The sequence below is a fragment of the Oncorhynchus tshawytscha genome, linkage group LG04, assembly GCF_018296145.1.
Source record: "Oncorhynchus tshawytscha isolate Ot180627B linkage group LG04, Otsh_v2.0, whole genome shotgun sequence".
Classification (NCBI taxonomy): Eukaryota; Metazoa; Chordata; class Actinopteri; order Salmoniformes; family Salmonidae; genus Oncorhynchus; species Oncorhynchus tshawytscha.
The window spans coordinates 68204186-68228248 of NC_056432.1; the positions used below are offsets into that span (position 1 = coordinate 68204186).

Consider the following 24063-nt stretch of genomic DNA (forward strand, 5'->3'; position numbering starts at 1 on the left):
TACTGGACCTGTTGTTTCTTCACCTGTTGTTATGGGCTGAGATGTTGAGGTAGCGGTTTCAACAATTACAGTGGTGGAAGTGGTTGTTGGGCCGGTGGTGACGACTTTAGGTGGCGTTGTAGATGTATATGGAATTGTCTCAGTTGTTGTTTCTTCAATTCCTGTAGTTCCACCTGTGGTAGGTGTAGTTGTTGTGGGGGAAATTGTAGTTGTTGTTAAAGTTGTGGGATTCGAAGTTATGACAACTGGCCCTGTTGTTTCTTCACCTGTTGTTGTGGGCTGAGATGTTGAGGTAGAGGTTTCAACAATTACAGTGGTGGAAGTGGTTGTTGGGCCGGTGGTGACGACTTTAGGTGGCGTTGTAGATGTATATGGAATCGTCTCAGTTGTTGTTTCTTCAATTCTTGTAGTTCCACCTGTGGTAGGTGTAGTTGTTGTGGGTACAATTGTAGTTGTTGTTAAAGTAGTGGGAGTGGAAGTTATGACAACTGGCCCTGTTGTTTCTTCAACTGTTGCTGTGGGCTGTGATGTTGAGGTAGAGGTTTCAACAATTACAGTGGTGGAAGTGGTTGTTGGGCCGGTGGTGACTTCTGTAGGTGGCTTTGTGGATGTAGATTGAATTGTCTCAGTTGTGGTTTCTTCAACGGTTGTTGTTCCACCTGTGGTAGGTGTAGTTGTTGTTAAAGTAGTGGGAGTGGAAGTTATGACAACTGGCCCTGTTGTTTCTTCACCTGTTGCTGTGGGCTGTGATGTAGAGGTAGATGTTTCAACAATTACAGTGGTGGAAGTGGTTGTTGGGCCAGTGGTGACTTCTTTAGGTGGCTTTGTGGATGTAGATGAACTTTGCTCAGTTGTGGTTTCTTCAACTGTTGTTGTTCCACCTGTGGTAGGTGTAGTTGTTGTTAAAGTAGTGGGAGTGGAAGTTATGACAACTGGCCCTGTTGTTTCTTCACCTGTTGCTGTGGGCTGTGATGTTGAGGTAGATGTTTCAACAATTACAGTGGTGGAAGTGGTTGTTGGGCCGGTGGTGACTTCTGTAGGTGGCTTTGTGGATGTAGATTGAATTGTCTCAGTTGTGGTTTCTTCAACGGTTGTTGTTCCACCTGTGGTAGGTGTAGTTGTTGTTAAAGTAGTGGGAGTGGAAGTTATGACAACAGGCCCTGTTGTTTCTTCACCTGTTGCTGTGGGCTGTGATGTTGAGGTAGATGTTTCAACAATTACAGTGGTGGAAGTGGTTGTTGGGCCGGTGGTGACTTCTTTAGGTGGCTTTGTGGATGTAGATGAAATTGACTCAGTTGTGGTTTCTTCGATTGTTGTTGTTCCACCTGTGGTAGGTGTAGTTGTTGTGGGTGAAATTGTAGTTGTTGTTAAAGTAGTGGGATTGGAAGTAATCGCAACTGGCCCTGTTGTTTCTTCACCTGTTGTTGTGGGCTGAGATGTTGAGGTAGAGGTTTCAACAATTACAGTGGTGGAAGTGGTTGTTGGGCCGGTGGTGACTACTTTAGGTGGCTTTGTGGATGTAGATTGAATTGTCTCAGTTGTGGTTTCTTCAACGGTTGTTGTTCCACCTGTGGTAGGTGTAGTTGTTGTTAAAGTAGTGGGAGTGGAAGTTATGACAACTGGCCCTGTTGTTTCTTCACCTGTTGCTGTGGGCTGTGATGTAGAGGTAGATGTTTCAACAATTACAGTGGTGGAAGTGGTTGTTGGGCCAGTGGTGACTTCTTTAGGTGGCTTTGTGGATGTAGATGAACTTTGCTCAGTTGTGGTTTCTTCAACTGTTGTTGTTCCACCTGTGGTAGGTGTAGTTGTTGTTAAAGTAGTGGGAGTGGAAGTTATGACAACTGGCCCTGTTGTTTCTTCACCTGTTGCTGTGGGCTGTGATGTTGAGGTAGATGTTTCAACAATTACAGTGGTGGAAGTGGTTGTTGGGCCGGTGGTGACTTCTGTAGGTGGCTTTGTGGATGTAGATTGAATTGTCTCAGTTGTGGTTTCTTCAACGGTTGTTGTTCCACCTGTGGTAGGTGTAGTTGTTGTTAAAGTAGTGGGAGTGGAAGTTATGACAACAGGCCCTGTTGTTTCTTCACCTGTTGCTGTGGGCTGTGATGTTGAGGTAGATGTTTCAACAATTACAGTGGTGGAAGTGGTTGTTGGGCCGGTGGTGACTTCTTTAGGTGGCTTTGTGGATGTAGATGAAATTGACTCAGTTGTGGTTTCTTCGATTGTTGTTGTTCCACCTGTGGTAGGTGTAGTTGTTGTGGGTGAAATTGTAGTTGTTGTTAAAGTAGTGGGATTGGAAGTAATCGCAACTGGCCCTGTTGTTTCTTCACCTGTTGTTGTGGGCTGAGATGTTGAGGTAGAGGTTTCAACAATTACAGTGGTGGAAGTGGTTGTTGGGCCGGTGGTGACGACTTTAGGTGGCGTTGTAGATGTATATGGAATTGTCTCAGTTGTTGTTTCTTCAATTCCTGTAGTTCCACCTGTGGTAGGTGTAGTTGTTGTGGGGGAAATTGTAGTTGTTGTTAAAGTTGTGGGATTCGAAGTTATGACAACTGGCCCTGTTGTTTCTTCACCTGTTGTTGTGGGCTGAGATGTTGAGGTAGAGGTTTCAACAATTACAGTGGTGGAAGTGGTTGTTGGGCCGGTGGTGACGACTTTAGGTGGCGTTGTAGATGTATATGGAATCGTCTCAGTTGTTGTTTCTTCAATTCTTGTAGTTCCACCTGTGGTAGGTGTAGTTGTTGTGGGTACAATTGTAGTTGTTGTTAAAGTAGTGGGAGTGGAAGTTATGACAACTGGCCCTGTTGTTTCTTCAACTGTTGCTGTGGGCTGTGATGTTGAGGTAGAGGTTTCAACAATTACAGTGGTGGAAGTGGTTGTTGGGCCGGTGGTGACTACTTTAGGTGGCTTTGTGGATGTAGATTGAATTGTCTCAGTTGTGGTTTCTTCAACGGTTGTTGTTCCACCTGTGGTAGGTGTAGTTGTTGTTAAAGTAGTGGGAGTGGAAGTTATGACAACTGGCCCTGTTGTTTCTTCACCTGTTGCTGTGGGCTGTGATGTAGAGGTAGATGTTTCAACAATTACAGTGGTGGAAGTGGTTGTTGGGCCAGTGGTGACTTCTTTAGGTGGCTTTGTGGATGTAGATGAACTTTGCTCAGTTGTGGTTTCTTCAACTGTTGTTGTTCCACCTGTGGTAGGTGTAGTTGTTGTTAAAGTAGTGGGAGTGGAAGTTATGACAACTGGCCCTGTTGTTTCTTCACCTGTTGCTGTGGGCTGTGATGTTGAGGTAGATGTTTCAACAATTACAGTGGTGGAAGTGGTTGTTGGGCCGGTGGTGACTTCTGTAGGTGGCTTTGTGGATGTAGATTGAATTGTCTCAGTTGTGGTTTCTTCAACGGTTGTTGTTCCACCTGTGGTAGGTGTAGTTGTTGTTAAAGTAGTGGGAGTGGAAGTTATGACAACAGGCCCTGTTGTTTCTTCACCTGTTGCTGTGGGCTGTGATGTTGAGGTAGATGTTTCAACAATTACAGTGGTGGAAGTGGTTGTTGGGCCGGTGGTGACTTCTTTAGGTGGCTTTGTGGATGTAGATGAAATTGACTCAGTTGTGGTTTCTTCGATTGTTGTTGTTCCACCTGTGGTAGGTGTAGTTGTTGTGGGTGAAATTGTAGTTGTTGTTAAAGTAGTGGGATTGGAAGTAATCGCAACTGGCCCTGTTGTTTCTTCACCTGTTGTTGTGGGCTGAGATGTTGAGGTAGAGGTTTCAACAATTACAGTGGTGGAAGTGGTTGTTGGGCCGGTGGTGACTACTTTAGGTGGCTTTGTGGATGTAGATTGAATTGTCTCAGTTGTGGTTTCTTCAACGGTTGTTGTTCCACCTGTGGTAGGTGTAGTTGTTGTTAAAGTAGTGGGAGTGGAAGTTATGACAACTGGCCCTGTTGTTTCTTCACCTGTTGCTGTGGGCTGTGATGTAGAGGTAGATGTTTCAACAATTACAGTGGTGGAAGTGGTTGTTGGGCCAGTGGTGACTTCTTTAGGTGGCTTTGTGGATGTAGATGAACTTTGCTCAGTTGTGGTTTCTTCAACTGTTGTTGTTCCACCTGTGGTAGGTGTAGTTGTTGTTAAAGTAGTGGGAGTGGAAGTTATGACAACTGGCCCTGTTGTTTCTTCACCTGTTGCTGTGGGCTGTGATGTTGAGGTAGATGTTTCAACAATTACAGTGGTGGAAGTGGTTGTTGGGCCGGTGGTGACTTCTTTAGGTGGCTTTGTGGATGTAGATGAAATTGACTCAGTTGTGGTTTCTTCGATTGTTGTTGTTCCACCTGTGGTAGGTGTAGTTGTTGTGGGTGAAATTGTAGTTGTTGTTAAAGTAGTGGGATTGGAAGTAATCGCAACTGGCCCTGTTGTTTCTTCACCTGTTGTTGTGGGCTGAGATGTTGAGGTAGAGGTTTCAACAATTACAGTGGTGGAAGTGGTTGTTGGGCCGGTGGTGACTACTTTAGGTGGCATTGTTAAGGGAAATGGACTTGTCTCAGTTGTGGTTTCTTCGATTGTTGTTGTTCCACCTGTCGTAGGTGTAGTTGTTGTGGGTACAATTGTAGTTGTTGTTAAAGTAGTGGGATTGGATGTCATCACTACTGGACCTGTTGTTTCTTCACCTGTTGTTATGGGCTGAGATGTTGAGGTAGCGGTTTCAACAATTACAGTGGTGGAAGTGGTTGTTGGGCCGGTGGTGACGACTTTAGGTGGCGTTGTAGATGTATATGGAATTGTCTCAGTTGTTGTTTCTTCAATTCCTGTAGTTCCACCTGTGGTAGGTGTAGTTGTTGTGGGGAAATTGTAGTTGTTGTTAAAGTTGTGGGATTCGAAGTTATGACAACTGGCCCTGTTGTTTCTTCACCTGTTGTTGTGGGCTGAGATGTTGAGGTAGAGGTTTCAACAATTACAGTGGTGGAAGTGGTTGTTGGGCCGGTGGTGACGACTTTAGGTGGCGTTGTAGATGTATATGGAATCGTCTCAGTTGTTGTTTCTTCAATTTGTAGTTCCACCTGTGGTAGGTGTAGTTGTTGTGGGTACAATTGTAGTTGTTGTTAAAGTAGTGGGAGTGGAAGTTATGACAACTGGCCCTGTTGTTTCTTCACCTGTTGCTGTGGGCTGAGATGTTGAGGTAGAGGTTTCAACAATTACAGTGGTGGAAGTGTTTGTTGGGCCGGTGGTGACTACTTTAGGTGGCTTTGTGGATGTAGATGAACTTGTCTCAGTTGTGGTTTCTTCAACGGTTGTTGTTCCACCTGTGGTAGGTGTAGTTGTTGTTAAAGTAGTGGGAGTGGAAGTTATGACAACTGGCCCTGTTGTTTCTTCACCTGTTGCTGTGGGCTGTGATGTTGAGGTAGATGTTTCAACAATTACAGTGGTGGAAGTGGTTGTTGGGCCAGTGGTGACTTCTTTAGGTGGCTTTGTGGATGTAGATGAACTTTGCTCAGTTGTGGTTTCTTCAACTGTTGTTGTTCCACCTGTGGTAGGTGTAGTTGTTGTTAAAGTAGTGGGAGTGGAAGTTATGACAACTGGCCCTGTTGTTTCTTCACCTGTTGCTGTGGGCTGTGATGTTGAGGTAGATGTTTCAACAATTACAGTGGTGGAAGTGGTTGTTGGGCCGGTGGTGACTTCTGTAGGTGGCTTTGTGGATGTAGATTGAATTGTCTCAGTTGTGGTTTCTTCAACGGTTGTTGTTCCACCTGTGGTAGGTGTAGTTGTTGTTAAAGTAGTGGGAGTGGAAGTTATGACAACAGGCCCTGTTGTTTCTTCACCTGTTGCTGTGGGCTGTGATGTTGAGGTAGATGTTTCAACAATTACAGTGGTGGAAGTGGTTGTTGGGCCGGTGGTGACTTCTTTAGGTGGCTTTGTGGATGTAGATGAAATTGACTCAGTTGTGGTTTCTTCGATTGTTGTTGTTCCACCTGTGGTAGGTGTAGTTGTTGTGGGTGAAATTGTAGTTGTTGTTAAAGTAGTGGGATTGGAAGTAATCGCAACTGGCCCTGTTGTTTCTTCACCTGTTGTTGTGGGCTGAGATGTTGAGGTAGAGGTTTCAACAATTACAGTGGTGGAAGTGGTTGTTGGGCCGGTGGTGACTTCTGTAGGTGGCTTTGTGGATGTAGATTGAATTGTCTCAGTTGTGGTTTCTTCAACGGTTGTTGTTCCACCTGTGGTAGGTGTAGTTGTTGTTAAAGTAGTGGGAGTGGAAGTTATGACAACTGGCCCTGTTGTTTCTTCAACTGTTGCTGTGGGCTGTGATGTTGAGGTAGAGGTTTCAACAATTACAGTGGTGGAAGTGGTTGTTGGGCCGGTGGTGACTTCCTTCGGTGGCTTTGTGGATGTAGATGAACTTTGCTCAGTTGTGGTTTCTTCAACTGTTGTTGTTCCACCTGTGGCAGGTGTAGTTGTTGTGGGGGAAATTGTAGTTGTTGTTAAAGTTGTGGGATTCGAAGTTATGACAACTGGCCCTGTTGTTTCTTCACCTGTTTTTGTGGGCTGAGATGTTGAGGTAGAGGTTTCAACAATTACAGTGGTGGAAGTGGTTGTTGGGCCGGTGGTGACTTCTGTAGGTGGCTTTGTGGATGTAGATTGAATTGTCTCAGTTGTGGTTTCTTCAACGGTTGTTGTTCCACCTGTGGTAGGTGTAGTTGTTGTTAAAGTAGTGGGCGTGGAAGTTATGACAACTGGCCCTGTTGTTTCTTCACCTGTTGCTGTGGGCTGTGATGTTGAGGTAGATGTTTCAACAATTACAGTGGTGGAAGTGGTTGTTGGGCCGGTGGTGACTACTTTAGGTGGCTTTGTGAATGTAGATGAAATTGACTCAGTTGTGGTTTCTTCGATTGTTGTTGTTCCACCTGTGGTAGGTGTAGTTGTTGTTAAAGTAGTGGGAGTGGAAGTTATGACAACTGGCCCTGTTGTTTCTTCACCTGTTGCTGTGGGCTGTGATGTTGAGGTAGATGTTTCAACAATTACAGTGGTGGAAGTGGTTGTTGGGCCGGTGGTGACGACTTTAAGTGGCGTTGTAGATGTATATGGAATCGTCTCAGTTGTTGTTTCTTCAATTCTTGTAGTTCCACCTGTGGTAGGTGTAGTTGTTGTGGGTACAATTGTTGTTGTTGTTAAAGTAGTGGGATTGGATGTTATCACTACTGGACCTGTTGTTTCTTTACCTTTTGTTATGGGCTGTGATGTTGAGGTAGAGGTTTCAACAATTACAGTGGTGGAAGTGGTTGTTGGGCCAGTGGTGACTACTTTAGGTGGCTTTGTGGATGTAGATGAACTTTGCTCAGTTGTGGTTTCTTCAACTGTTGTTGTTCCACCTGTGGTAGGTGTAGTTGTTGTTAAAGTAGTGGGAGTGGAAGTTATGACAACTGGCCCTGTTGTTTCTTCACCTGTTGCTGTGGGCTGTGATGTTGAGGTAGATGTTTCAACAATTACAGTGGTGGAAGTGGTTGTTGGGCCGGTGGTGACTTCTTTAGGTGGCTTTGTGGATGTAGATGAAATTGACTCAGTTGTGGTTTCTTCGATTGTTGTTGTTCCACCTGTGGTAGGTGTAGTTGTTGTGGGTGAAATTGTAGTTGTTGTTAAAGTAGTGGGATTGGATGTCATCACTACTGGACCTGTTGTTTCTTCACCTGTTGTTGTGGGCTGAGATGTTGAGGTAGAGGTTTCAACAATTACAGTGGTGGAAGTGGTTGTTGGGCCGGTGGTGACTTCTGTAGGTGGCTTTGTGGATGTAGATTGAATTGTCTCAGTTGTGGTTTCTTCAACGGTTGTTGTTCCACCTGTGGTAGGTGTAGTTGTTGTTAAAGTAGTGGGCGTGGAAGTTATGACAACTGGCCCTGTTGTTTCTTCACCTGTTGCTGTGGGCTGTGATGTTGAGGTAGATGTTTCAACAATTACAGTGGTGGAAGTGGTTGTTGGGCCGGTGGTGACTTCTGTAGGTGGCTTTGTGGATGTAGATTGAATTGTCTCAGTTGTGGTTTCTTCAACGGTTGTTGTTCCACCTGTGGTAGGTGTAGTTGTTGTTAAAGTAGTGGGCGTGGAAGTTATGACAACTGGCCCTGTTGTTTCTTCACCTGTTGCTGTGGGCTGTGATGTTGAGGTAGATGTTTCAACAATTACAGTGGTGGAAGTGGTTGTTGGGCCGGTGGTGACTACTTTAGGTGGCATTGTTAAGGGAAATGGACTTGTCTCAGTTGTGGTTTCTTCGATTGTTGTTGTTCCACCTGTCGTAGGTGTAGTTGTTGTGGGTACAATTGTAGTTGTTGTTAAAGTAGTGGGATTGGATGTCATCACTACTGGACCTGTTTTTCTTCACCTGTTGTTATGGGCTGAGATGTTGAGGTAGCGGTTTCAACAATTACAGTGGTGGAAGTGGTTGTTGGGCCGGTGGTGACGACTTTAAGTGGCGTTGTAGATGTATATGGAATCGTCTCAGTTGTTGTTTCTTCAATTCTTGTAGTTCCACCTGTGGTAGGTGTAGTTGTTGTGGGTACAATTGTAGTTTGTTGTTAAAGTAGTGGGATTGGATGTTATCACTACTGGACCTGTTGTTTCTTCACCTGTTGTTATGGGCTGAGATGTTGAGGTAGAGGTTTCAACATTTAGAGTGGTGGAAGTGGTTGTTGGACCGGTGGTGATTTCCTTTGGTGGCTTTGTGGAGGTAGATGAACTTGTCTCAGTTGTGGTTTCTTCAACGGTTGTTGTTCCACCTGTGGTAGGTGTAGTTGTTGTTAAAGTAGTGGGAGTGGAAGTTATGACAACTGGCCCTGTTGTTTCTTCACCTGTTGCTGTGGGCTGTGATGTTGAGGTAGATGTTTCAACAATTACAGTGGTGGAAGTGGTTGTTGGGCCGGTGGTGACTACTTTAGGTGGCATTGTTGAGGGAAATGGACTTGTCTCAGTTGTTGTTTCTTCGATTGTTGTTGTTCCACCTGTCGTAGGTGTAGTTGTTGTGGGTACAATTGTAGTTGTTGTTAAAGTAGTGGGATTGGATGTCATCACTACTGGACCTGTTTTTTCTTCACCTGTTGTTATGGGCTGAGATGTTGAGGTAGCGGTTTCAACAATTACAGTGGTGGAAGTGGTTGTTGGGCCGGTGGTGACGACTTTAAGTGGCGTTGTAGATGTATATGGAATCATCTCAGTTGTTGTTTCTTCAATTCTTGTAGTTCCACCTGTGGTAGGTGTAGTTGTTGTGGGTACAATTGTAGTTGTTGTTAAAGTAGTGGGATTGGATGTCATCACTACTGGACCTGTTTTTTCTTCACCTGTTGTTATGGGCTGAGATGTTGAGGTAGCGGTTTCAACAATTACAGTGGTGGAAGTGGTTGTTGGGCCGGTGGTGACGACTTTAAGTGGCGTTGTAGATGTATATGGAATCATCTCAGTTGTTGTTTCTTCAATTCTTGTAGTTCCACCTGTGGTAGGTGTAGTTGTTGTGGGTACAATTGTAGTTGTTGTTAAAGTAGTGGGATTGGATGTTATCACTACTGGACCTGTTGTTTCTTCACCTGTTGTTATGGGCTGAGATGTTGAGGTAGAGGTTTCAACATTTAGAGTGGTGGAAGTGGTTGTTGGACCGGTGGTGATTTCCTTTGGTGGCTTTGTGGAGGTAGATGAACTTGTCTCAGTTGTGGTTTCTTCAACGGTTGTTGTTCCACCTGTGGTAGGTATAGTTGTTGTTAAAGTAGTGGGCGTGGATGTTATCACTACTGGACCTGTTGTTTCTTCACCTGTTGTTATGGGCTGAGATGTTGATGTAGAGGTTTCAACAAATACAGTTGTGGAAGTGGTTGTTGGGCCCGTGGTGACTTCTCTAGGTGGCTTTGTGGATGTGATGGTCTCAGTTGTGGTTTCTTCTTTTGTTGAAGTCTCAGCTGTGGTCGATGTAGCTACTTCTCTACTTGTTAAGGGTACCATAGTTGTTGTAGTTACAGTTGTTGGTTTTGGAATTGTGACTGTACTTGCTCCTGATGTTGTAGTTGAAGGATTTAATGATGATCTTGTGGTTATTTTAGGTGTCATCTCCATTGTTGTGGAAGACCAAGTTGAAGTAGATGTTGGTTCTGTTTTTGAAAAATATATATCTTTAGTTTACTACGCCTGAAAAATAACATTTTAACTTACCAAATAGCTTACATATACAATTCTTAAGTTTAACATATGAATTATACTTAACTCATCATTACCACGTTAAGGTCTTCACGGGTCCACCCATACCCAAATACCCGAGACCCCACCCGTGACGCTAGCTGCTGGGGTCTCTTTTACCCTGGTTTGGGTCAATTCCTGTTTTATTGTCATCAGGTCTTGTGTCTTTGTAAGTACAGCTGATAAACTTGAGTGGACCCGAAATGACCCAATCAAAGCTCTGCATAGCCTATAGCATATTTATTTTACACTAATAAGGTTTATTTTCATACTTATAGAAAGCAAAATATAAAGTCCTTTTTGTTAAAACAATGTAGAAACTTGGCTGATAAATGTAATTTGTCTGACACTCGGGTCTTATCGGGTTTGATCGAGATCCGGGTCCCTTCGTGTCCGAGTTTGATTGTACTCGGGTCCATTCGGGTCCACGCCCGACATTTTGACTCGAGAATACATTTACTAACACCTTACATACCTATTGCTATTAATTGCCATCAAGATTGCCATTTATGACTATGGTATTTAGAAAACATGTGGCTGCACTTTAATCATTCAAGAGTTTCTCTGCTTACCAGGTGTTGTGAAGTGGAAGACAGTTGTGGGTTTTAGTGTGGTTGTTGCATGGACAGTTGTTGTTGTCAGAGGTGAAGTTGTGGTTGGTACTGGAGTTGTGGTCACTTGACAAGGGGAAATGTTCCTGGTAATGGTTCCGTTCGAGGCACAAACAGCAACTATGCAGTTACCAATCCCATCTGTTGTGTTGTAGAGGGTTGCTCCATATCGGTGTTGTTTACCATTATGCAAGCATGTACAAACTACAGGGGGGAAAGTATTTTAGAGTTAGATTCAATCAATGTTGCTTTGGTCAGTGCTAAATATGTTATTTTAATTTGATGATGTCATCCTTACCATTTACATCATAACTGCAGCTCACTCCAGTCATTGTGCAGGTGCTTTAAAATAAAATAAAACTTGTTAAGCATTGAAATTATTCACAGGTTCAACTTATATATTTATAAATGTTTTGTTCAAAATAGTAGTAAAGAGGTAAGACCAGTCAGGACTTGGTAATAAAGTAAATTGTGAAATCCATGGGGAGCAGGGCATGTTTTCAGATTGTCATACAACCATAATTGGCATCACTATGGAAAAACTAGTATGACCCTTCCAAACTTTGCCAAACCCCTGACCTTCTCTTCTCCAGAATTAATATAACGCAGAATACCTGGTACTTTCACAGTTAGAACATTCAGAATATGCTCTGAAATAGCACAGGTACTGTGAATTGAATGATTTTAACATACCATGTTTTACAATTTGGTGCCGGAACATTCTGTCCATTGGTGTACTGGTTTCCTTCATAGTCAAAGCAGCCACATTGTTCCCTCTCCACACACTTCATTATCTTCTCATTGAAGTAAGGTTGTGCCACAGGACAGTTAGGATAGCAGCCTGTAATAACCACAATAGCAAAGAGGTTACAAAAGGTCAAGTCTTGTTAAGGATAACAGTAGTTAGTGTAAATGTAGCCTGAGGCTGCTCAGACACACAGCATGTAGATGTAAAACCATTGTCGGGGTCAGTTCCAATTACAATTGTTATTCAGAAATAATATACAAAATTAGACAAAATATGAGTTAGACGGTCATATCCCTACCTTCCAATGCTGGAATTAAACTAGAACAGTCTCCGGAAGGGTTTCTGCAGGTCTTCATACACTGAGCTCCACATGCCTTGTAGTGCCACTCACATTCTCCAGTGGGGTTGTAGTAATCACAGAACAGTGCTGTTTGTGGTGGACAAAATATGGTGGACAAAAACGTTTTCATTATTTGAACTAGAATAATGATCCCATTCCATGATCAACTGTCCTATATGATAGTGTCAACCCAGTCCAGTATTGAATTGACAAGCGCCTTAATGTAGTTGAAATCACGTTCCAGACCAGAACCAAACATTTTTCAATTCAACCTTGATTTTACTCAGCTCAGACTTCACTGTTGATTGTGAAGAAACTTACGGCAAATTCGAGGGGTTCTCCAGGCTACGCATGCTCCAGCTTCATTGCAGGCCTTTGCATAAGCTGCCACTGCAGTACAGAAGCACTCACAGTCTCCACCACTGTCACAAGCACATGAGTCTCTTACACAAGCATCGTAGTAAGGAGAGGGGTCCACCTTAAAAGCACAGCAATGTGTTGTAAGATATACAGGAGTTGCATGGTGAAGCACATTTCTTAGTTCACAAAAGACAAATCCACATATCTTACAGGTAGTATATCCGAGTTGAATATATCCATACCTGGTTCTGGCAGGCTGTGAAGACATCACTGTTAATGATGCTGCACTGTTTCTGGGCCCAAGACGCTCTGTACGGGTTGGAGGCACATGGGTGCACTACAGCGGATACACTTGGGCAGCTTGATGAAACTTTCCAGCTGTTTCCAAATTCCACTGGATCAACAACTGTCGCCTGGGCTCTAGTGGTGAAGTCATTGTTTGCGTTGCCATCATAGTTTCCACACAGACCACACACTTGCCCCTGAAGAAAAGAGATCATGAATTAAAATGAATGACTTGGCAGGGTTATACAAAAGTCTCTGTAATATCAGTTTTGACTGAATACTGAATTAATTTCTTCATCAGAGTATCTTAATGTACCTGGTATTGTGGGCTAAGCTTGATAAAGAGACTGGTCTTCTTGTCCCACATGAGGATTAGACCACTTTTGACTTCAATAACCAGATAATTCCCCAGAAGGCTGATCTGTTTAGGAAACTGCTCTTCTGGAGTACTTCTGACAACTTGAGCGGACCCATCTGCCAATATGAGCTCACTGGTCTGAAGAAGGAAAATATGCTTTCATACATAACTTGGTCTGAAATCGGATCTCAACTTGATGTTTGGTTGATGATTTGTTAATTGTTCTTTACACGAGGGATGGAATGTACAGTATTGTGTGAAGTCAAGTTGCTCATTACCCCCAGGAAGAGCTTGATGGTCTTGGAGCAGGTGGTGCCTTTAGTTCCACAAGGAACATTCTCAGTGAGGACTCTGAAGCTGCCAGTGCCATTAGTATTGCCACAGTAGTCCTGTGCGAAAGGAAAATGTTCTTAATATGGTTCAAATTCACACTTTTCAATGCTGATACAATTCTACCAAATAAAGAGACAAACCTGAATGAGAGTGTATTCACAGTTTCCATTAAAGTTGAACCTTTTCTCATCAAAGGTGATATAGTGACCCTCTCCGTAGATTGCACAAACTCCATCACAGAGATGTGTGGTACACTGCCATTGTCTGTCCTTGCAAGTACTGTGAACAACACACACATAATGTCACAAAAATTGCCTGACATTTTTTTCATTATTTGTACATCTGTGTTCTTTATGTTTTCTCCCCACTGAGGTGTAAGACACAAAACAGGCATACCATGTATTGCAGTCAACCTTAAGAGTCTCTCCAGCTTGGTAAGTAGCTCCATTGTGAGCACAAGGACAAAGTTCCTCCTTGATGCAGTCTCCGTTCCCATCAGACACCAGTCCGGTTGGGCACATACAACCTGATGTGCACTCTGTGCTGATCTAAAGCGTTTTAACAAAGTGCACACAAATTAAAGAAATATGGAATATGTTTTTGTACACCGGGGGAGGAGGGGGGTGGGTATTTGACATTGAGATTCTCAAAAGTTTTTGTTCAGTCAACACAAAACTCAGTATAATAGTGACAGTATGTGACAATCCCATTTAGAGTGAATAAGGGACTCACACAGGTCATATCCAGAGTTTTGCAGCTCTTCTGACACTCTGAACCTGAAGCTCCTGGAGGTGCAGTTGAGCAGTTGAAGAAAACCATTGGCACTGTGCATACTGGGGATATATGAGAATACAAGTAAAAAAATATATTTTCAATTCTCAAACAAGCAGAAAATAATGATCATATATCCAGAAATATCCACATTCATCATCATCATCATTAATCACATTGTCTTACATGAATTGCTTGAGTCCTCTTGGTTCATTTCAAAGTTACCTGTTTTGTGAAGGATGCATGTAAAGGGTTAAATCATATTGAGCCATGTATTTTATAAATAAATTAATCAATTAAATTAATAAATTGAAAGCAAAGATAAAACTTACTGAATGGTCTTGCTCCCCCAGTGCAACTCAGTGTCCCTTGTCTGCAAGTACTGTAAAATAGTTACAGTATTCATAGTTATAGTTAGTAAGATAATGAAATTAACAGCAAATATCATTATGACATGATTTAATACACAGTTTTGAATATATCCATGAAGTTTCATTTGTACTTGTAATTTATTTTGGTCTCCTAGCTTTATATGTATCAAATCAAATGTATTTATATGGCCATTCTTACATCAGCTGATATACCAAAGTGCTGTACAGAAACCCAGCCTAAAACCCCAAACAGCAAGCAATGCAGGTGTAGAAGCACGGTGGCGAGGAAAAACTCCCTAGAAAGGCCAAAACCTAGGAAGAAACCTAGAGAGGAACCAGGCTCTGAGGGGTGGCCAGTACTTATCTGGCTGTGCCGGGTGAAGATTATAACAGAACATGGTCAAGATGTTCAAATGTTTATAAATGACCAGCATGGTCAAATAATAATAATCACAGTAATTGTCGAGGGTGCAACAGGTCAGCACCTCAGGAGTAAATGTCAGTTGGCTTTTCATAGCCAATCATTGAGAGTATCTCTACTGCTCCTGCTGTCTCCTGCTGTCTTTATATGTATGAGGGAGGTGCTTACCAGGTGGCACCGTCTCTGCTGATAGTCTCTCCTGCAGGGACCACTGAGCCCTTGTCATAGCAGGGACAGTTGGTGGGGGCAACACACTGGCCAGCCTCGTCCATGTAGGTGCCCTCTGCACAGCCACAGCCGTCCACCGGAACAAACTTCACCTGGCAAGATTGGTCTGTCATGCTCAGTGAGCGGCAGGTACGTCCACAACTGGTCATGTTGTAGGTATAAACTGTTTGTCTGGGACAGGCGGCAAATTTATCTAAGAAAAGTCATTAGATATGAGTAGTATTAGCAAGATATTGATTTCCTTATATCTTTGTATTTGTGCAGTTATTTCTTCAGATTATTTGTACTTAGTAACTACTATTGTTGTTTCAGTAAAATCATTCTATTCTAATCAATTTGCAGCACTCATTATAATGACACATTGCGAGAGGTCTCCATGGTGCCGTGCTGTCTACTCACTGCAGATAGTGTCTCTCCAGCCAGAGAGCTGGATACCCTCGGCAGCACAAGCGTGGACATAAGAGGAGACGGCAGCACACATGCAGTCCTCACTCTTCTCACAGTTACAGCTGTCATACATGCAGTTCTGTTGGAAAAGAGTCAACGTGTGTCAAGACTATAACCTCATCACATGAGAGTTTAATGATTTTACTTTGAGATCGTATCCTTCTTAACTAACTTACGGTTTTGTAGGTGTCTGGTCTTATTTCAGAATGGCAAGGGGAGAACACTCCTTTAGGATCTGATAACATGGAACACCAGTGCTGGGCATATTTCTCTGTGAAAAAGACAATCATAATTTCAACATAAGCATATAATATCTTATATAACTTTGTTATAATCATTCAACAAGTGATTAATCTATAGGCTTAATAAATATGTACCGTTTTCGATGCTCAAACTGCAGGGGTTTTCAAAGCTAGTCTTGACATCAGGGCAGCTAGACATGGTCTTCCATGTGTTGGCAAAAGCTACAGCTGTGCCCTCCACCAATCCACTGATGACTCTGAACTCATCTGCCTGAACGTCATTGTAGTTTCCGCAAAGGCCTGAGGAAAATAATTGAAGCCATATGATGCTATTAGATTTTTGTGAATAGAGATACCGAAGAAAAAGCTATGAAACTGATGGATGAATCTGAAGCATACCACAGGTTGTTCCTTTGTAGGATGAGATGGCAGTTATGTAGATCTGCATAACTGGTGAAAGCTGGATCTGAAGTTGAACTCCAAGAGTTGTCTGGATAACAATGTAGAATGAGGAGGGCTTGAAGATGGTCACTTCAGCTGCAATACATGAAATAAATAGATGGACATCATTAAGGCTTCATCTAGTGAACATAAATTATATGGAGCTCATACACTGATCCACACTACAATTGAATTTGGCATTACAATGGATTGTCTCACCTGTATAGAGCGGGAGCTGGGGAAGAATCTGATTTACAAGAACACTTCCACTTGACTGGACTTGGATCACCTGTGAATTAGAGAAGATAATATATTTTATTAAAATATTAAAATTTCCATACATAAGCATTTTATGAGATTGCAAATATCCCAGCAATATTTGCCAAATCAGAGCAATTTTAAATAAGGTTATTATGTGTTTAGACAAAAAGTTTGAGGGACATTTATTTGCAAACCAGTATAATTATCTTAAAGAAGCAGTTTTGTTTGGAAATGAGTTGACAGGTCCTTGTATTATTTTCTCTGAAACATATTTGGAGAGTTGCCTTACGGTGGATCTGCTGGAAAGGGCTAGGGTAACAGCCCTCATACACGTCTCAGTGTCAGTCAACCCACACTTCACAATATCTCCCAGCACGGTGAATTCAGATCCATTGCATTTCTGAAAGAAACCCAGCATGATTTTGAAGGCAAAAACATGAAATGAGAGTGACTCACTTAAAGATTGACCCTTTTGGACACATCTACGTCAACATATGGCTTGAGGAAAAGCTATTATACTGTAACTCACCTTTGCTCTGAAAAGTTCTACTGAATGTTTTCTACTAGTTTCAACTTGCATTTGCTATACTGCACCACATGGACTGACCTTGGTCAGAATGTAAGAGCAGTCCCCATGGAAGGTGTAGGCTTTCCCATCATAGGTGTTGATGTGGGATCCTCCCTCCACAGAGCAGGTCCCAGGACAGTCCTTGTCTGTACAGGCCCACTGACCACCAGCACAGGTGCTAAAGGGAACATTTACAGGCTCATCTCACAACTGCATTCACACAGTATTTTAGAAATATTGATGATATAGTTTCTATAATCACAATGTAGATTTTGGCATGATTCATGAAAATGAGGCATGGGATATGTGATGTATAAATCAGATGATGTACTTGGCCTACCATTCTTTACAGTTGCTGGTGTAAGATTCTCCAGATTTGTATACTTGTCCATTGTGGACACAGAGGCATTCACTCAATGGAATACAGCCACTGTTGCTGACATCATCAAAAACAGTACCTATTTGGTGAGAGATCAGGCAGAAATTTAAGTCAACATTCAGAAAGATTTTAGTTCCTGCCAGAAAAGTATTTGTTTAAGAGATTGCTAAAACTGCATTCAGTAAGGAGTGTTATTCTAATGTTTACATTACACAGAGAACTGCACTGACTCCAGGAAGTAACTGAGAAAAACATCCATTATTTACTCCTTCCTTTGTCACCTTATTCAGATACTTTGCACATAAAAGGCATAATGGGTAAAGGTGTGGTGTTTTCATGATGTGCTTTAGGTTAACTTGTACAACAGAGTTGTAGTGGATGTGGGGGCTGTGCTTTGGCAAAGTGGGTGGGGTTATATCCTGCCTGTTTGGCCGTCTGGCAGTATCGTCGGGTGGGGCCACAATGTCTCCCGACCCCTCCTGTCTCAGACTCCAGTATTTATGCTGCAGTAGTTTATGTGTTGGGGGCCTAGGGTCAGTGTGTTATATCTGGAGTATTTCTCCTGTCTTATCCAGTGTCCTGTGTGAATTTAAGTATGCTCTCTAATTCTCTCTCTTTCTCTCTCTCTCTCTTTCTTTCTTTCTTTCTTTCTCTCAGAGGACCTGAGCCCTAGGACCATGCTTCAGGACTATCTGGCCTAATGACTCCTTGCTGTCCCCAGTCCACCTGGCCGTGATGCTGCTCCAGTTTCAACTGTTCTGCCTGCGGCTATGGAACCCTGACCTGTTCACCGGACACGCTACCTGTCCCAGACCTGCTGTTTACAACTCTCTCGAAACAGCAGGAGCAGTAGCGATACTCTGAATGATCGGCTATAAAAAGCCAACTGACATTTACTCCTGAGTTGCTGACCTGTTGCACCCTCAACAACCACTGTGATTATTAATATTTGACCCTGCTGGTTATCTATGAACATTTGAACATCTTGGCCATGTTCTGTTATAATCTCCACCCGGCACAGCCAGAAGAGGACTGGCCACCTCTCATAGCCTGCTTCCTCTCTAGGTTTCTTCCTAGGTTCTGGCCTTTTTAGGGAGTTTTTCCTAGCCACCATGCTTCTATACCTGCATTGCTTGCTGTTTGGGGTTTTAGGCTGGGTTTCTGTACAGCACTTTGAGATATCAGCTGATGTAAGATACATTTGATTTGATTTGATTTGAACCTATGTGGTACCTAGAGGACAGAAGCAGCCGTCTGTACAGTGGTCTTCACACAACTGGCTGGCCTCTGGGTTGGAGCAGGTGTCAACACAGGGACTTCCACACTCCTGGTGCTCCATGATGAAGGGGCATGTCTTATCTGAGAAAATAAACATTGTGATTAACAGTTTCCTTAAAATGTATTGTGAACATGATCATTTAGTGTTTGGTGGGCATGTTGGAGAGTATCTGCATACTTACAGCAGAACTGTTCAGTCCTCCATTGCTGGGGCTTCCCCCCTGCATGAACACACTGACGGGAGTACTCTGAGATGGTGTTGCACAGGCAGAAGGAGTTGGTGCTGTTATCACAGTGGCACAGGTCTGCAAGGCAGGTCTTGATGAAGGCGTCCATATCCAAATAATTAGTGCAGCTACTGAAAGCTGCACTGGAGAACAGCTGCTGACAAAATTCCTACAAATAGAGACAAACCACAAAAGGTTACTATATAGAAAACATTTGTTGGATCACATGGAATAATTGCTATTTCTAAATTCTATTAACATTGTTTTGTATTCTTCTTCTGTGGTGTGAAATGAAATACCTCATCTCCACAACTCTCCACAGAAGTTAGCGTAGGCTCCTCACAGACTTCCAGAGGGCCATCCAGTTTCCAGAGGTTTCCATAGTCAGAGCTAGAGAGTTCCCCACCTGCAACAACACAGACATTGACAATTAGCTTTTCCACCTACAGTATGTAATGTAGTTAAATTTCAATAGTTTGGTCAGACTTGTTTTTACCATTGATGATGAACTCGTTGTATGTTTGGACTTCATTGAAGTCACCACACAGTCCGCAGGTCTGGTTTCTGTACTTCTCGTTCATTTCAATCTGTAGAATGACCAGGCACAAGGTGTTGAAAAAAATGTCATCCTGTTCAGCACCATTCACGTGTTCAGTCTGGGCTATCCTCCATGTTTATAACTTATCTTTTCGTTAGTCTTATATTAGAGAGTGACAGAAAATGTAATTCAAATCTACAAATATTTGCAAACACTTCATCAAATAAACATTGGAACATTAGCCTGTATGTGTATAGGGTATACATCTTCACATATCCTGTTTAATTCATCCTCGTTCTTCAGGTAATTCTGCCTTTCAATGTTAACATTTTAGGAGGGGAGTAGACAGTGCTTCAACCAACAAGGTGCAGCCAAAAATAGGTGTCTCTCACTCACGATCAACTGCTAATCATTGCAAATGATGACAATGTTACGCTTTTTATGTAAAGAAAAATTCAACATTATTAACTAATCAACCATTGAAGAGGAAAATTAGAAATGCAGGCAATTTACCATTAGGGAGTCATCCTTGTTCCAAACAGCAACCAGCCCCAGTTTGGCTACGACCTTCACATTGGATGTAGTCTTCACGATGCTGACTCCAGACAAGCTGAATGGCAGGGTCACCCTTCGGGAGGAAGATGATGTTTAAAGGTCATCCAATACATTATGATTATAAGTATTATTAAATTCAAAAATGTAGCACATAAAATCCCCAAGAGAGGTGCTTGCAGAATGGCGAATCTGTCAAATGACAGGGAAACTCACGTCTGCCCATTGACCACAACACCACCCTTGGAAAGCTCCACCACTACACCATCCAGCTTCATGGTGATCTTGCTAATGGTGGGCTGGTTGTCCACCACCTGCCGCCTCATCTGGATGTTGAAAGCCTCATAGCTGCTCTTACACAGTGAGGTCACAACATGGTTGCAGGTGGAGGGGAGCTGGAAAAAGTCCCCGTCGAAGGTCTTGAAATGGTAGTTACCCCATGTGCTGCAGACCTGGTCATTGTGTGAGGCATTCACTCCTGAGGAACAAGGAATACAAATGTCAGTTCCATCTTAGCGTATTGATGGATACCCAGTCATTTATTCGGTGTGCATTCGGTCAGAGATTTACCTGAAAGTGTGGGTATCGTTGTGATCATTGTCGGGATGATTGTTACACTTGTGGTGGGGTTCACTGAAAAAAAGCAATTCATGAGTATTTTACAATATTATATGAACATTCCGGATGGAATTCAATCATTGCAGATTTAGATTGTTGCACTGCGCTTTTAGAAGTGTATTTGATTTGCACAGCAGTATGTCCAGACGAAGGGACATTTGAGGAATGATGTGACCCATTCAATATTGACAGCGAATCTAAGGCTCCATTCAATCCGTATCGCCGAAGTTCAGTGCTATCGTGCAATTTCATTTTAAAGGGAATGTTCATGCATTTGCGGAGTCTTCTGTGCCTGAACCACAGTACTTTGATGCTCTATGAATTGCATAGGTGGGGTCAAAGCCTTTGGACAGCTCAGCCCTGGCTGACAGGTCATCCGACAAATAAAACAAACCTGAAGCTTCCTTAATCAAGTGTCATCTGCTTTGTAAACTAAACACATTGAATTCCGATGAATGTTCAGTTCCTACTTTACATATTTAGGCATCAGATGTTTTCTGTCAGTATTATTTGAGTAATATCAGACATTAGACATACTTACCACAACTGTTATTTTAAAGATATACACTTGAGTTTTGTCTGTATTCTGTTCTTGTTTTTGTTCCTGATCAAAAAATAATAATCTAAAGTACCAACACACACCCAGTGGGTGGAGTGCTTCATGTATTTATAACACTATAAACTATGCTGCAACCACTCATGATAACAATCACTAATGATACCGATTTCTAAAAGGTTATAGAATTTTCACCACAAATGTGTAACATTTTCAAATTTAGACAGAAACAATCTCATAAACAATCTCATGCACTGAGGCTAGGAAACACTGTCACCACCGATAAATACGCGATAATTGAGAATTTCAATAAGCATTTTCTACGGCTGGCCATGCTTTCCACCTGGGTACCACTACCCCGGTCAACAGCCCTGCACCCTTCAATGCAACTTGCCCAAGCCTCCATCATTTCTCCTTCACCCAAATCCAGATAGCTGATGTTCTGAAAGAGCTGCAAAATCTGGACCCCTACAAATCAGCAGGGCTAGACAATCTGGACCCTCTCTTCCTAAAATTATCAGCCAAAATTGTTGCAATCCTATTACTATTTCGTTCAACCTGTCTTTCGTATTGTCTGAGATCCCCAAAGATTGGAAAGCTGCCGCGGTCATCCCCCTCTTCAAAGGCACTCTATGGAGGTGTTACAGGGCTCAATCCTCGGGCCGACTCTTTTCTCTGTATACATCAATGATGTCGCTCTTGCTGCTGGTGATTCTCTGTTCCACCTCTACGCAGACGACACCATTCGGTATACTTCTGGCCCTTCTTTGGACACTGTGTTAACTAACCTTCAGACGAGCTTCAATGCCATACAACTCTCATTCCGTGGCCTCCAACTGCTCTTAAATGCAAGCAAAACTAAATGCATGCTTTTCAACCGATCGCAGCCCATACCTACCCACCCGTCCAGCATCACTACTCTGGATGGTTCTGACTTAGAATATGTGGACAACTACAAATACCTAGGTGTCTGGTTAGACTGTAAATTCTCCTTCCAGACTCACATTAAGTATCTTCAATCCAAAATTCAATCTAGAATAGGTTTCCAATTTCGCAACAAAGCATCCTTCACTCATGCTGACAAACATACCCTTGTAAAACTGACTATCCTACCAATCCTTGACTTTGGCGATGTCATTTACAAAATAGCCTCCAACACTCTCCTCAACAAATTGGATGCAGACTATCACAGTGCCATCTATTTTGTCACCAAAGCCCCATATACTACCCACCACTGCGACCTGTATGCTCTCGTTGGCTGGCCCTCGCTTCATATCCGTCGCCAAACCCACTGGCTCCAGGTCATCTATAAGTCGTTGCTAGGTAAAGTCCCGTCTTATCTCAGCTCACTGGTCACCATAGCAGCACCCACCCGCAGCACGTGCTCCAGCAGGCATATTTCACTGGTCACCCCCAAAGCCAATTCTTCCTTCGGCCGCCTTTACCTCCAGTTCTCTGCTGCCAATGACTGGAACAAACTGCAAAAATCACTGAAGCTGGAGACTCATATCTCCCTCACTAGCTTTAAGCACCAGCTGTCAGAGCAGCTCACAGATCACTGTGAGCACCTGTACATAGCCAATCTGTAAATAGCCCATCCAACTACCTCATCACCATATTGTTATTTATTTTACTCCTTTGCACCTCAGTACCACTACTTACACACTCATCTTCTGCACATCTATCACCCCAGTGTTTAATTTGCCATACTGTAATAATTTGGCCACTATGGCCTATTTATTGCCTCACCCTCTTATCCTACCTCATTTGCACACACTGTATATAGACTTTCTCTATTGTATTATTGACTGTATGTTTGTTCTTTCCCTGTGTAACTCTATGTTGTTGTTTGTGTCGCACTGCTTTGCTCTCTCTTGGCCAGGTCTCAGTTGTAAATGAAAACTTGTTCTCAACTAGCCTACCTGGTTAAATAAAGGTGAAAATATATACATTTTTTAAATAAACAAATGTGTATAAGGAACAGAACTAGGATGAAAACTTAAATGAATAATGTAATCATATGATCGTAGGAAATGTGTATGCTGCCCTAAAGCAGAAAAAAGGAAAACTGTTATGATTGAGTAAAAACTGTTACTGTATGCCTACTGTTGAATTCTTTAAAATGCGTGTATAATACAGGAAATCACTTTTCTGTGTGTTAGTACATTTCTGAATAGCTAACACATTATTTTTGATAATGAGATTTTACATTATATATATATATATATAGAGAGAGAGAGAGAGAATCTGAAAGTCACCTTCCCTTCTGATTTAGGCTAATGAATGAATATTCTACCAACCTGTTTGTGTTGATTTGATCAGTAGTACCAGGCATATCAGCCTCCATATCGGTGTATCCTTGGTTGTCCCCATGGTGATCCTGTGGGTAGTGAACAGGTCCTGCACAGGTGATATGAGAGAGGTGCTTAGGATGGATCTGGTTTTTATAACCACCTGTATTTGAGGAGGGACCTTAAAGGTTAACACAAAGGTGGGGCCAAAGGTTAAACATGGCTCAATGACGACTTTAAGACTTCAATGTTCTGTCTATGAGGTTTTTCAGAACATTAACAGTATATTAAGCATGAACATTTATATATAGATTTAGATATTTTCATTAAGTATTCTATTATTGGGATTAGTTGTGTACCCATATTTTATTATAAACTCAGGGGGTTCATAATGTCCTTTATAATAGACCTACTGTAACGGTTTTCGTTGGTGGAAGAAGGTGAGGACCAAAGCGCAGCGTGGTGAGTGTTGATGATTATTTAATAGAACCGAACACTGAATGACAAAAACAACAAGAGACCGAAATGAAACCAAAACTGTTCTGTCTGGTGCAGACACAAAACAGAAAACAAACACCCACAACCAAAATGGGGAAAACAGGCTACCTAAGTATGATACTCAGTCAGAGACAACAAACGACACCTGCCTCTGATTGA

At 42.5% G+C, this 24063-nt stretch overlaps 2 protein-coding genes across 5 annotated transcripts; both read right to left on the bottom strand.

Annotated features, from left to right (window-relative positions):
- Nucleotides 1-1073: 1073 nt before the first annotated feature.
- LOC112249595 (mucin-5AC-like) lies at nt 1074-23510 on the bottom strand. Of its 4 annotated transcripts, XM_042321113.1 has the most exons (40): nt 23416-23510; nt 20512-20574; nt 20158-20419; nt 19903-20017; nt 19348-19438; nt 19151-19257; nt 18807-19020; nt 18580-18705; nt 17308-17425; nt 17007-17145; nt 16689-16799; nt 16358-16427; nt 16097-16234; nt 15833-15997; nt 15632-15726; nt 15408-15534; nt 14949-15201; nt 14321-14370; nt 14175-14213; nt 13950-14050; nt 13614-13765; nt 13358-13496; nt 13163-13273; nt 12843-13022; nt 12484-12723; nt 12203-12359; nt 11840-11968; nt 11487-11634; nt 11092-11135; nt 10755-10997; nt 9172-10097; nt 7662-8928; nt 7347-7418; nt 5730-5951; nt 4410-4559; nt 4095-4166; nt 3408-3629; nt 2013-2234; nt 1569-1790; nt 1074-1325 (listed from the first exon to the last, which is right to left on the bottom strand). In XM_042321113.1, exons 1-32 carry the CDS (start codon nt 23486-23488, stop codon nt 8479-8481), a joined length of 5376 nt encoding a protein of 1791 aa, XP_042177047.1. In that variant the 5' UTR covers nt 23489-23510; the 3' UTR covers nt 1074-1325; nt 1569-1790; nt 2013-2234; nt 3408-3629; nt 4095-4166; nt 4410-4559; nt 5730-5951; nt 7347-7418; nt 7662-8478. The 4 variants fall into 4 exon arrangements, with proteins under 4 accessions (XP_042177047.1, XP_042177046.1, XP_042177048.1 ...); XM_042321112.1 differs by lacking the exon at nt 1569-1790; XM_042321114.1 differs by lacking the exons at nt 1074-1325; nt 1569-1790; nt 2013-2234; ... (1 more) ...; nt 4095-4166; nt 4410-4559 and adding an exon at nt 4208-4316.
- On the bottom strand, nt 6041-8199 carry LOC121846320 (salivary glue protein Sgs-3-like). Its single transcript, XM_042320189.1, has 3 exons — nt 8175-8199; nt 6417-7340; nt 6041-6057 (listed from the first exon to the last, which is right to left on the bottom strand). The coding sequence occupies exons 1-3, from the start codon at nt 8197-8199 to the stop codon at nt 6041-6043; spliced, it is 966 nt and encodes a 321-aa protein (XP_042176123.1).
- Nucleotides 23511-24063: the final 553 nt, after the last annotated feature.

What these genes read in the sequence shown, in the direction of transcription:
- LOC121846320 (XM_042320189.1), bottom strand. Translation starts at nt 8,199, where the DNA reads ATGCCACCTAAAGTAGTCACCACCG. An exon ending in ACCTAAAGTAGTCACCACCG is followed by an intron (nt 7,341 to 8,174) that starts GCCCAACAACCA and finishes CCACAGGTGGAA; the next exon opens with CAACAACAGTTGAAGAAACC.
- LOC112249595 (XM_042321112.1), bottom strand. Translation starts at nt 23,488, where the DNA reads ATGGGGACAACCAAGGATACACCGATATGGAGGCTGATATGCCTGGTA. An exon ending in TGGGGGAGCAAGACCATTCA is followed by an intron (nt 14,214 to 14,320) that starts GTAAGTTTTATC and finishes TTCACAAAACAG; the next exon opens with GTAACTTTGAAATGAACCAA. An exon ending in CTTCCACTTCACAACACCTG is followed by an intron (nt 10,098 to 10,754) that starts GTAAGCAGAGAA and finishes TTTCAAAAACAG; the next exon opens with AACCAACATCTACTTCAACT.